General features: G+C 42.1%; 1 protein-coding gene across 1 annotated transcript; it reads right to left on the bottom strand.

The window, feature by feature from the left end:
• Window positions 1-12,100: 12,100 nt before the first annotated feature.
• LOC127537819 (GTPase NRas-like) lies at window positions 12,101-12,727 on the bottom strand. The gene has a single exon (XM_051961094.1). It carries the CDS (start codon window positions 12,725-12,727, stop codon window positions 12,101-12,103), a length of 627 nt encoding a protein of 208 aa, XP_051817054.1.
• Window positions 12,728-13,309: the final 582 nt, after the last annotated feature.

Genomic DNA, 13,309 nt, shown 5'->3' with positions numbered 1-13,309 from the left:
TTTATCCCTTTCTTGTGGTCAGTAAGCAAGAAAAGTGAAGTATAAGTTACCCCCAATAGTCTCAGACACTGGACATGCTTGTAGGAAGAATGTCTGTATAACTGAAATTTCAGAAGCATAACATTAATAGTAATAATAAAGAATAAACACATCACCTTCTGGCAGGGATTGGAGTTTCCCTTGGAGTAAGTAGAGGAAAGAGAATGTAGAATTTTTTGTAATGCCTTCTGTAATGCCGGAGAAACTGAGGCAAGAGGTTAGAGAGTTTTTCATATTTTATTTGGATTTCTGAGAGGGAGAGATTTTCTGGGACCAAAGGATCTATTTTGGTCCCAGGGCTGATGTCTCAAAGCATTCAACAGCAGCAGCAGCAGCAGCAGCAGCAGCAGCAGCATTGAATGTGAGATTCCAATGAATTATATATGTTTCTAGAAGTCAGGGAAGACAAAGGCAAGGGGTGGGTGGAGTCCGAACACTGTTGAGCTTGGGAATTTCCATGAAACGAACCATCAATCTGGTTCTGACAGGTTTGGGGTGGGATCATAAATTCTGATAAACTGGGTGTTAAGGGAGGGGGGTAGTTAGTCTGGGACAGAAAGTCTGGAACTTGGGGAGAGAGGGTCCCAATCAGGTATCTGAGATGGGACATCTGGAGTTTTGTTTTGGCATGCCAGAGTGGCACATAACTCCAATTGTCTCAGCCCTAATGAACAGGAAAAGTGGTTGCAACCAGGGGGATGGAGGCAGAACAATTTAGGGAAACTGAGGCAGGACAATAAAAGGAAACTGTGTAATGTTGTGCCACAACATTCCACACTGTCTCTTCTGAATATTCAAATTATTGAATTACTTTCCCCAGATACCTGGAAGGTCTCAGTACCATGATTTTGAGCAACCTCATGTGAAGCAAATAAACCAAAATAAAACTAGAAAACTGCAAGGACTTATGGCAAGGACAATGCTCTCCCTGACAACCTCAGAATTAACAGCAGTATGAGGCTCCCTGTGCACATGTCAGGCCCTCTGCAGTTCTGGAGCACAACTCAGCCAGGGAATCCAGTGTCAGATGGACATTTGGATCTGAGTTCAGTGGTCTGCAGTTGTTTGTGCACTTTACTCAGGCTCTGCTTATACAGGGAATATCAGTGCTCAAGACTGTCGTGCTGCCCATTCTAGGAGGGACTATCAGGGACTCCAAAGGAGGAAGGGTGGGACGTGGAGTAGCCCCACCTACCCCCGCTCAGAACAGACAGGAGCTGCTACCAGGATATAGGAAGGATCCACACTTCTGAGCACAGTTATCAGAATATGCACAGTTAGACCATCAAGGCAGGCAAACCCCGAGCTTTTAGAGGCCTGATACCAAACTGCAACGTTCTTTGAGAATACTAATTAAGAAACTGGGTTACAGGACTGGAGATCGCCAAATCCCAGGTTGCCTGAGTTCTCGTTATTCCTAAAAACAGCCAATCAGAAATTAGTCCAAAAAACTGAGTCTGCCAGGGCAATTCCAAGAGAATAAGGGGTTTCAAAGCTAAAGCATAATCAGCAATCACAGTGTAGTAGGGATTTAAAATAATAAATATTTAAATAATATTTTAATGGTATTTTATATTTATATTTTAATAAAACAATAAATATTATAATATGATATAATAACATTTTATTGTTTAATAAATATTTAATAATATTAAATAAATTAAATATTATTAAAATAAAAATAAATTAAAATACTCAAGAAAGGAGTAAAAACGAAAAATGACTGCTTTCAATTGAATCTGAACTGGTGGGATATGGGGTGGGACAGAAGTGCTTGAGGCAAAGGATTCCCATTTTTCAGGTACTTTGAGAAAAATCCTCCAGTTTTCCTAATTCCTTATCTCTTCCTTCCTTTTTGATTTTACTGAAAGGAATTATCCAAAGAGAAGTAAGTCAGTTGTCAAATAGCCATCCCACATATAAATCCGGAGAGTGAATTAAAGTTCCTATACATAACAGACTAGTTTAATAGGGTTCTCTAAAAATCCCTCAAACAATTACATGTTCTGAAGGAAACATCCTGAACAGCAATAGCTACCCAATTTTGACTTTTCCATCCCAAATCTTAAACACACAGTAATACAGTTACAATTTTAACAATAATTCATCAACCACTCCCAATTCCCCCATCAAAGTCCATCAGGGGCAGGGGGCAAAGTCTCATTGAAAACTGCTTCCTGCACAGACTGATCGACAAACTGACTCTCGGTCCAAGGAGAGAGATGGGTGTGGCGTGGCAAACAAAAAGGTTAGAACAGACTGCTACAAAATATGGAGAGGCCAATTTAGACTGGCCAGCAGCTTCCCATGTAAGAAGAAACAAGTTTTCCTCACAGAACAGGCAAACGGCTGTAGTCCCAATAAACAGAACTGCAGTCAAGTCTCACAGAGCATAGTGCTAATGGTCTTCTCATGACTTAGAAACCTTTAAAAACAACCTAAATATCCACCTACATAAATATCCAGTAACAGAGAGATGGCCAGGCTAAATATTCAATTGCCTAAGTATTTAGGATATAATGATTACATATAATCATATTGGAAACAGCAAGGTATGACATAATTGAATTGCATTAACAACCTCTATGGACCATTGGCTCTGATCAGTCACAGGAGGAAAAAATGCAAAGGCATGACTATAACATAATATAAGCAGTCAAAACTGATCCTTCAGCACATACAGGATAAAACAGCCTTAACTCAGTTTTACTCCAGGTAATTGCCCCGAAGATGGAACTTTGAAACTGCCAAATAATAGCTAGAAACTCAAGAAATTTTATCTTCAATAACAAATTCCATTAACCAAAGTTTCAGCTAAATCCCAAATAGGTATTTACCATGACCTTATATTGATAACAGCAAGAAATTTGTCCCGGAAAGTTCACGCAGTTATCTTACATATCTAAGTAGTTGTTTTATAAATGAACATTACAAAAATAAACTTTTAGAAATAATCCTACCAAATTATAGATCGTATTTATGACCATATTCCTTAAACAAGGAAACTATTTTGTATCTAAAGAAACAAATATTCAGTCAATTAACTTATTACAGTAAAAGCCGAGCTATCCCTTTAAATAATCAGAGTGTTCTCTTCAGCCTAGAGCTAAGAGCTGAAGCTTTCAAAAAACAGCTATACCAGGCATAATGGGGGGTAGGGGATTGAACGTAGCTACCTTCCCCCCCTTCCACTTCCAAAGAAGCAGCCACAAGCAGTGGGGGAGAAGGGAGAAAGGAAGGTGAGTTAAATCTTCACCCTTGAAAACAAAAGATTCTCTCTTCCTCACTCAATTTTCTCCATTCTTCCAATAAAAAAGAAAACAAAACTTTCCTCTTTCCCTTTGTTACATGCTTTTTTCCTTCTAAATACTGTCTCTCCCCAGTTTCCTTCCTAAAACTGTCTCTCCCCATCTCTCTTATTTCCTGAAATCATTCAAACCTTCAATTGTTCCTACAAATCCTTCTTATCCCAGTTCTTCAAAATCCCTGTCTTATCTCCTGTCCTTTCCTTTCAAAACTTTTAAGTTTCACAATACAGTGAATAGCTAAATAATCCCATAAAACCCATACATGTGCAGCAGAGCTGACAAAATTCAAAGCATCATTTATAATGTGTGCAAATTATCCAATATGTTTCAGAAGGTAACATACTTTATCTAATTAGAGGCATGTGATCTCCCCAGGCAAGAAGTTTTCTTCTTGCAGCAATTAGCATCTCTCTTATCTCTCCCACAAGCAAAGCTTGCTTTGCTCTTTTTTTAATTGCTCTTTCCCTCCTCTAACTAGCAGGCTGCTTTTTTTTTATAATTATAAGTTTTTATTGACAGAACCCATGCCTGGGTAATTTTTTTACAGCATTATCCCTTGCACTCGTTTCTGTTCTGACTTTTCCCTTCCCTCCCTCCACCCCCTCCCCGAGATGGCAAGCAGTTCTATACAAGTTAAATATGTCACAGTGTATCTTAGATACAATATATGTGTGCAGAACCAAACAGTTCTCTTGTTGCACAGGAAAAATTGGATTCAGAAGGTAAAAATAGCCTGGGAAGAAAAACAAAAATGCAAACAGTTTACATTCATTTCCCAATGTTCTTTCTTTGGGTGTAGCTGCTTCTGTCCATCATTGATCAACCAGAACTGAGTTAGATTTTCTCTGTCGAAGAAATCCATTTCAATCAGAATACATCCTCATACAGTATCGTTGTCAAAGTATATAATGATCTCCTGGTTCTGCTCATTTCACTTAGCATCAATTCATGTAAGTCTCTCCAAGCCTCTCTGTATTCATCCTAGCAGGCTGCTTTTTCAGGGAAAAACTTTTCTACTAGTTTTAAAAGTAGTCAAGCTTTTCCTGTTCCTTCTCCTTACAAATTAATGCAACAGCTTAGGAAATTAGAAATCACAAACAATTTTTTTATCCTAAACACACTTGCAACATTGGTATGACCAATTGCCAAATTTCTTAATCATTGTTCTTAAAACTTTTTTTTAATATTTTATTTTATTTTATAATAACTTTATATTGACAGAATCCATGCCAGGGTAATTTTTTACAACATTATCCCTTGCACTCGCTTCTGTTTCGATTTTTCCCCTCTCTCCCTCCACCCCCTCCCCTAGATGGCAAGCAGTCCTATATATGTTAAATATGTTGCAGTATATCATTGTTCTTAAAACTTAGCAAAGCTCTTTAATCAACAAAACAAACGGACAAGTCACAAAGAACAAAGAACACTAATCACACAAACATTTAAAATATACAAGCTCCTGGAATTTCAGGAAAGCCCTTGAGGGAAGTTTTTTCCCCCAGCTCAAGATCCCCAAAAGGAGCCTTTTTAAATAGGTTTCCAAGCTCCAGTTTGGTACGTTTCTCTGCCTTCATAGAATTGTGTTCCAGGCTCCTGGAGCTGTTCTGGAACACTCAGAGTTGTGCCCCTGGCACACAGAACCAGACCAGATATATCTTAAAGATACTGAAAACCAGATCCAGATGGTATTCCAGAACACACAGAGTTGTGCCAACTGGCACACAGAACCAGACATGTATCTTAGGAGACACCTAGGTAGTAACAACTGCATCCAGTGGGCACTGTTCTCAGAAACTAACCCATCGGCATCTTATTTTTCTGAGACTCCAGAAGCTAGCACAGAGAGACAGAACAGGTAGGTAGACCAGATTGTGCCCTAAGGTACCCAGGCTTATTCTCTTGTGGCCAAAATGAAGGTGTCCACTGTCAGGCGTGGCTGGGGCTGAAAACTGCTCTCCTTCCCAGAGACTCTGGAGAAATCCAGAGGGCCAGCCTCTCCAGGCCAAAGATCTGGATCCTCAACCACCCCAGGTCCAGCGGAGTGCTGAAGGTCTCTGAATCCTGCTGTTATTTTTGATACCTCGTTGGGACCTCCAAATGTAATGCCAGAGAAACCGAGGCAAGATGGAGATTAGAGAGTTTTTCATATTTTATTTGGATTTTTGAGAAGGAGAGATTGTCTGGGACCAAAAAGGATTCATTTTGATTCCAGGACTGAATAAGTCTCAAAGTATCCAGCAAGGAATGTGAGTTTCCCATGAAAATATATACATATGTGTGGTTCTAAACCATGGGGATAGACAAAGGCAGTGGTGGAGCCAGAATACTGAGAGCGAGGGAATCTCCAGAAAGGGACCATCAATCCAATTCTGACAGGTTGGGGGTAGGACCATAAATTCTGATAAACTGGGAGTAAAGGAGGGTAGTTAGTCAGAGACAAGAAAGTCTGGAACTTAGAGAGAGGGGGTACCACTTAGATATCTGAGATGGGACATCTGGAGTTTTGTTTTGGAATGCCAGAGTGGCCAGATCTCTACAACCCTGATTATCTCAGCCCTAATGAACAGGAAGGGGATTGCAATCAGGGGGATTGAGGCAGAACAATTCAAGGAACTGAAGCACAACAATTTAGGGAAACTGAGGCAGGAAACTTTATGGCAACTAAGGTAGGGCAATTAGAGAAACTGAGGCAAGACTGTGGACATACCTGGGAGGAGAATTGGTGTTGAGGAGGAAACAGGTCAGGGGTGGGAGGCAGAAGAGTGAGATGGGATGAGAGACTGAGGTGGGGTCCAAAGAAATTAAGTAAGCTGCACTCCTATACAACTGGCTGGGTCTGGGTGAGATTTGAACTGTGTTCCATCCACAGTGCTACCAACAAGAAAAGCCTTGCAGTCAAAAAGCCTGCACTAGGCTCCTTCTTGGCTGTGGGAGTGGAGAGGAGGGTCGGGAGGGGAGAGGTGATGACTTTGCCCCTAACTGGATATATGAGGTAAAGGAGAGGACTTTCAGAATGATATAGAGTGGAAATGACTGGATGTAAGAAGAATTTGTTAAGGTATGGGGAAAATGAAGGAGCAAACAGGGGTGATGGGGCAATCTAGGGAGAAGATAGGAGGGGGGATGGCTTAGAAGGTGCACAGGGATTGGTTTAGGCAAGGGCAGGGGGCACCTCTGCCTCTGAGGATGGACTGCAGGACCAGAGGGAAGACTTAAAACATGTATGTACAGTGTAATCTGACGTGTTTTATAGTAAGTCTTGTGATACAGTTCTTGACTGTTGTTTCTAGTCCAATACTATAATTTTTGACCCAAGCACATTCATTTTCTAAGCAGCATAAAATAAACCTTTTACACTTTGTAATTTAGTCAACTTTTTAATGTTAGATTGTAATATAAAATGAAAGAAAATATGTTTTCAAAATCCCTAGAGATTTAGGGGTTTATTATTTTGTTTTAAATTGCTTGGGAATTCTTTCCTGTCTAACAGAAGCCAACCTGAATGAAACTCCTCTAGAAAAAAATATTGTTCTGTGTCATTGCAGCTGGACCTGAAATAAAAACATTATATACTATGAGGCCATCTGACCTTCCTCCCATATCTCCCTTTCTTCTGAAATCTCCAAGCCTCTCTGTATTCATCCTAGCAGGCTGCTTTTTCAGGGAAAAACTTTTCTGCTAGTTTTAAAAGTATTCAAGCTTTTCCTGTTCCTTCTCCTTACAAATTAATGCAACAGCTTAGGAAATTAGAAATCACAAGCAATTTTTTATGCTAAACACACTTGCAACATTGGTATGACCAATTGCCAAATTTCCTAATCATTGTTCTTAAAACTTTTTTTTAATATTTTATTTTATTTTATAATAACTTTATATTGACAGAATCCATGCCAGGGTAATTTTTTACAACATTATCCCTTGCACTCGCTTCTGTTCCGATTTTTCCCCTCTCTCCCTCCACCCCCTCCCCTAGATGGCAAGCAGTCCTATATATGTTAAATATGTTGCAGTATATCATTGTTCTTAAAACTTAACAAAGCTCTTTAATCAACAAAACAAACGGACAAGTCACAAAGAACAAAGAACACTAATCACACAAACATTTAAAATATACAAGCTCCTGGAATTTCAGGAAAGCCCTTGAGGGAAGTTTTTCCCCCAGCTCAAGATCCCCAAAAGGAGCCTTTTAAAATAGGTTTCCAAGCTCCAGTTTGGTACGTTTCTCTGCCTTCATAGAATTGTGTTCCAGGCTCCTGGAGCTGTTCTGGAACACTCAGAGTTGTGCCCCTGGCACACAGAACCAGACCAGATATATCTTAAAGATACTGAAAACCAGATCCAGATGGTATTCCAGAACACACAGAGTTGTGCCAACTGGCACACAGAACCAGACATGTATCGTAGGAGACACCCAGGTAGTACCAACTGCATCCAGTGGGCACTGTTCTCAGAAACTAACCCATCGGCATCTTATTTTTCTGAGACTCCAGAAGCTAGCACAGAGAGACAGAACAGGTAGACAGACCAGATTGTGCCCTAAGGTACCCAGGCTTATTCTCTTGTGGCCAAAATGAAGGTGTCCACCGTCAGGCGTGGCTGGGGCTGAAAACTGCTCTCCTTCCCAGAGACTCTGGAGAAATCCAGAGGGCCAGCCTCTCCAGGCCAAAGATCTGGATCCTCAACTACCCCAGGTCCAGCGGAGTGCTGAAGGTCTCTGAATCCTGCTCTCGTTTTGATAACTCGTTGGGACCTCCAAATGTAATGCCAGAGAAACCGAGGCAAGATGGAGATTAGAGAGTTTTTCATATTTTATTTGGATTTTTGAGAGGGAGAGATTGTCTGGGACCAAAAAGGATTCATTTTGATTCCAGGGCTGAATAAGTCTCAAAGTATCCAGCAAGGAATGTGAGTTTTCCATGAAAATATATACATATGTGTGGTTCTAAACCATGGGGATAGACAAAGGCAGTGGTGGAGCCAGAATACTGAGAGCGAGGGAATCTCCAGAAAGGGACCATCAATCCAATTCTGACAGGTTGGGGGTAGGACCATAAATTCTGATAAACTGGGAGTAAAGGAGGGTAGTTAGTCAGAGACAAGAAAGTCTGGAACTTAGAGAGAGGGGGTACCACTTAGGTATCTGAGATGGGACATCTGGAGTTTTGTTTTGGAATGCCAGAGTGGCCAGATCTCTACAACCCTGATTATCTCAGCCCTAATGAACAGGAAGGGGATTGCAATCAGGGGGATTGAGGCAGAACAATTCAAGGAACTGAAGCACAACAATTTAGGGAAACTGAGGCAGGAAACTTTATGGCAACTAAGGTAGGGCAATTAGAGAAACTGAGGCAAGACTGTGGACATACCTGGGAGGAGAATTGGTGTTGAGGAGGAAACAGGTCAGGGGTGGGAGGCAGAAGAGTGAGATGGGATGAGAGACTGAGGTGGGGTCCAAAGAAATTAAGTAAGCTGCACTCCTATACAGCTGGCTGGGTCTGGGTGAGATTTGAACTGAGCTCCATCCACAGTGCTACCAACAAGAAAAGCCTTGTAGTCAAAAAGCCTGCACTAGACTCCTTCTTGGCTGTGGGAGTGGAGAGGAGGGTCGGGAGGGGAGAGGTGATGACTTGGCCCCCAACTGGATATATGAGGTAAAGGAGAGGACTTTCAGAATGATATAGAGTGGAAATGACTGGATGTAAGAAGAATTTGTTAAGGTATGGGGAAAATGAAGGAGCAAACAGGGGTGATGGGGCAATCTAGGGAGGAGATAGGAGGGGGGATGGCTTAGAAGGTGCACAGGGATTGGTTTAGGCAAGGGCAGGGGGCACCTCTGCCTCTGAGGATGGACTGCAGGACCAGAGGGAAGACTTAAAACATGTATGTACAGTGTAATCTGACGTGTTTTAAACTAAGTCTTGTGATACAGTTCTTGACTGTTGTTTCTAGTCCAATACTATAATTTTTGATCCAAGCACATTCATTTTCTAAGCAGCATAAAATAAACCTTTTACACTTTGTAATTTAGTCAACTTTTTAATGTTAGATTGTAATATAAATTGAAAGAAAATATGTTTTCAAAATCCCTAGAGATTTGGGGGTTTATTATTTTGTTTTAAATTGCTTGGGAATTCTTTCCTGTCTAACAGAAGCCAACCTGAATGAAACTCCTCTAGAAAAAAATATTGTTCTGTGTCATTGCAGCTGGACCTGAAATAAAAACATTATATACTCTGAGGCCATCTGACCTTCCTCCCATATCTCCCTTTCTTCTGAAATATCCAAACATTTTGTCACATACTATCCTATTGTTTACTCCATATCTCATATGCTATCAGTCTCTCATTTCTCAGATACATAAGATCTCATCTAATTACAAATTTGATAGAAAGTCAGCCTCCTAACTATTCTCACAGTCTATCATCCCATGTATAATCAAAATCGGAGCCAGATAGTAATACACACACAGCTCCATAGCATACTTACATGCAGGTATATTGATTCCAATCCTATCCTCTTTTTCCAGTATTAAGCTTTTGGGACCTTGCCCCCTTCAGTGATCACTAGTCTACAAGACGGCAGAGATCCATGTAGGAGACAGAGAGGGATCCTCGGAGTCCTATGCTGTGTGTGAAGCCATAGCCAAGAGTTCCTCAAGTCAAACTCTCCCTCTTAGCCTCTAAGTTTCCTATAAGTCAAAGGTAGGATTCATCTATTTTTTATGTCCCCCTACTATGTCTAGCCCAGGGTCTTGCTCAGAGAAGTTATCAATCAGTATGAGAGAATCAGTGGAATAGATTAAGTGTGAAAGACACAGTGGTCAATAACTATAGTGATCAAGTTTCTCATTAAGCCCAAAGATGCCAGTTTCTGGAATGAAACCTCTCTATTTTACAAAAATTGCTAGGAAAATTGGAAAACACTATGGCAGAAGCTAGGCATTGACTAACGTCTAACATCCTACACCAATATAAGGTCGAAATGAATTCATGATTTAGACATAAAGGGAGATATTATAGGCAAATTAGGAGAACAAGGAATAGTCTACCTTGTCAGGAGAAGGGAGAAAATTTTGGACAAAGAAGAAAAGAGAACATTATTAAATACAAAAAGAGTGTTTTTGATTATGTTAAATTAAAAATGAGGTGGGGAGAGTGTGGAGAGAGAAATGATAACTACATAAAAAGATCAGAGATAATAGATGATATAGAACTGTTATCTAATAAATGACAGATGATATTGATAGAAATGACAGAATTAGAGATAAATATTATAATATAAGATGGCTAGATGATAGATAAGACTAGTTCTAGGAATCACTATCATTTCATTGAACTAATTTAGCTGCACTCTAGTGGTAGAGTTAAAAGGGACCTGAGAGTCTAGACCAACCCTCCTTTTCTTCTCCCCTACATCCTACTGGTGAGAAAACTGAAGCTCAAGGTCCCACAGCTAAAACACCCATGTCTTCCTAACTCCCAACCCCAGCTCTCTCTCTATTAGGGCATATTGCACTCATGTTATTCCTATTCCAAGCATATCAACACAGGAGAAACTACCAGAAACACACTTATAAACAAACCAACAACTTTATTTATAAGAAATCCTAGAAAAAAAAATCAACTTCGAATCCAAGTGTGAAGGAAGTCCTTTAAAATGAATTCCTCTTCCTACTCAACCTTCCCCCCCCCCCAAAAAAAAAGCCAAACAGATAGTTTTAGAATCCTTAATACTTTAAACTGAAATTGGAGAATCATCTCCTGGTCTTTTCACCAGAACTCCTGAGGTAATACAAAGATGCCCAGGTTAGAAGGCTCCTAACTAGACTCCTTCTGACTTGCAGCTGCGAGGTATCTGCTCAGAACATTTACAACCAGGCCCCTCCGCTCCACTTCTCTTGGAGGCAATTAAAATACTGAAACTTGCAAGATCCAAAGGGCTTTATCTGGCTGCTAAAACCGAAATAGTAATATTAATGGCACTTATGTCTAAAGGCATCCTGCTGGTAGGAGGCAGCCCCATTCAGCCCCAACCCCTAATTGTTATCTAAAGTGCTCCAGATGATAACCAAGTTGAGAATAAACACACGAAATGTGAGTAACAAAAAAATTCCCCCCATCTGGTCTTGAGGGTCACTGAATGGGGACCACTTCAGAGCAGGGCTGCTCACCATCACCACAAACAAGTTCTTCTAGTCAAGATGGGGGTGGGGACCTGGCTCCAGATAGCAAATATATCACGCCCAGGGGCAGGAGCAAGAATCACTGGTGCCCTGGTCTTCAGAGGTAGGGTCTCTGTTGGGGGAGGAGGGGAAAGCCCAATAAAGAAAACCCCACACACGGCCTCCAGGAAGGCAGAGGAGGCTGCAGAAGATGAGGGCCAGACTGGAGAGAAAGCAGCCAAGGAGCTGGCTGTCTCTGGGGCCCCTGGCTAGGGGAGGCTGCGCACTCAGGGAGGAATGGAGTCTTTTCTTGCCTGTCAGGATACCAGACTGAGGTAGTCATTTCTGTTCAAAAGGGGAAACAAAAGCAAGAAAACCAAAAAGGCCGTAAGGGAGAAACACAGACAGGTCCCTCCAAGCGTTTCCTGGAGAGATCCTGATAACGCCCAAAAGGTCTTGGCAGTGAAGAGCAGGCAGAAGGAAGGGTCCAGATGAAGGTTTTGAAGGCTAGGGAGTGGCTAGTGGATTTAGAGGTATTCTTGGCCAGTGAGAGAGTAATTAGGGGGCAAGATCAGGGTAAGGGTGTACCTGCTCACTGGATTGTACAACACTTGAGCCTACAGGCCTCCCTCTGCTCAGTATTAGGGAGACTCTTGAGCTCCTCTTCAGCTTTCACCCTATGAATTTCACGAACTAATTCATGGAAGGCTTGCTCCACACCTTGCCTAGTCTTTGCTGATGTCTCCACATAAGGGACCCCGAAGTTCCTGGCCACCTCCTGGCCCACTGTGGGGTCCACCAGCCTGTTGGTCACATCTACTTTGTTGGCCACCAACACCACGGGTACATGGTCAGTGCCCTTGAGCCTCCGCAGATGTTGCCAAAGGAAATTCACATTCTCAAAAGAGCGGAGGTCATTCACTGCGTAGACAAAGAGGAAGCCCTCTCCCCAGCGCATGGACTGGTCCCTCAGAGTGTAATACTCTTCAGTGCCTGAGGTATCCAGGATGTCCAGCTGGCACGGCTCTTTGTCCACCACTGTTTGTCTATGGTAGAAATCTTCAATGGTGGGGTCATACTCAGTCACAAAATGACTCCTAATAAACTGCATGATCAGTGCACTCTTGCCCACACAACAGGCGCCCAGTACTGCCAAATTATACATCTTGGTTCTGCGTCTGTCTGGATCACCTATGGAGGTATGGACACAAGAAGCCATGACAACTGGAAAGGGCTCAAGTGGTCTCTAGTCCTTTCCAGGCTGCAAGGAAGGGCTGCAAGAAGTCAGGCCATTACACAGGAGGTCACCTTTTGGGAGGAAAACTTTCCCCAGCCTCCAGCCTCAATTCTTTGCTAATTCTCTTCCCCGCCCCCCTTTCAGCTCTCTGGGGCCCAGCAGAACAAGGCTCAATCCTCCTCCCAGGGACAGAATTTCAGATACTTAAAATCTCCGACTCCCCTGGCTCTTCTGACCTATTCCAAACCCATTGGAGCACGTGGGCTCCAGGCCCTTCCATTCTGTCCGGCTTCTCCAGGACATTCTCTGATTCACTGGAGCCCTTCTCAACCCCCGAGACCAGAAAACCCCGGGGTCAATTCGGAAGGCTCTAGGAGGCCACGGAATAGTGCTTACTATTTCTACAAGCCATGCTCCTCTACACTAAGGTAGCCCAAAGGGGTTTGGGTTTGGGCGGCTGCAGAGTCCGCAGCTCCTGCATCAAAGGGGCCGAGAGTGCTGGGCTGGCTTGGCCGCAAACTGGGTTCCCCCATCTGAACCTACAGTGATACAACCCAAAGTATA

The sequence above is a fragment of the Antechinus flavipes genome, chromosome 5 (genome assembly GCF_016432865.1).
Source record: "Antechinus flavipes isolate AdamAnt ecotype Samford, QLD, Australia chromosome 5, AdamAnt_v2, whole genome shotgun sequence".
Classification (NCBI taxonomy): domain Eukaryota; kingdom Metazoa; phylum Chordata; class Mammalia; order Dasyuromorphia; family Dasyuridae; genus Antechinus; species Antechinus flavipes.
The sequence above is the reverse complement of the archived record's forward strand: the minus strand, read 5'-3'. Positions and strand labels throughout refer to the sequence as shown.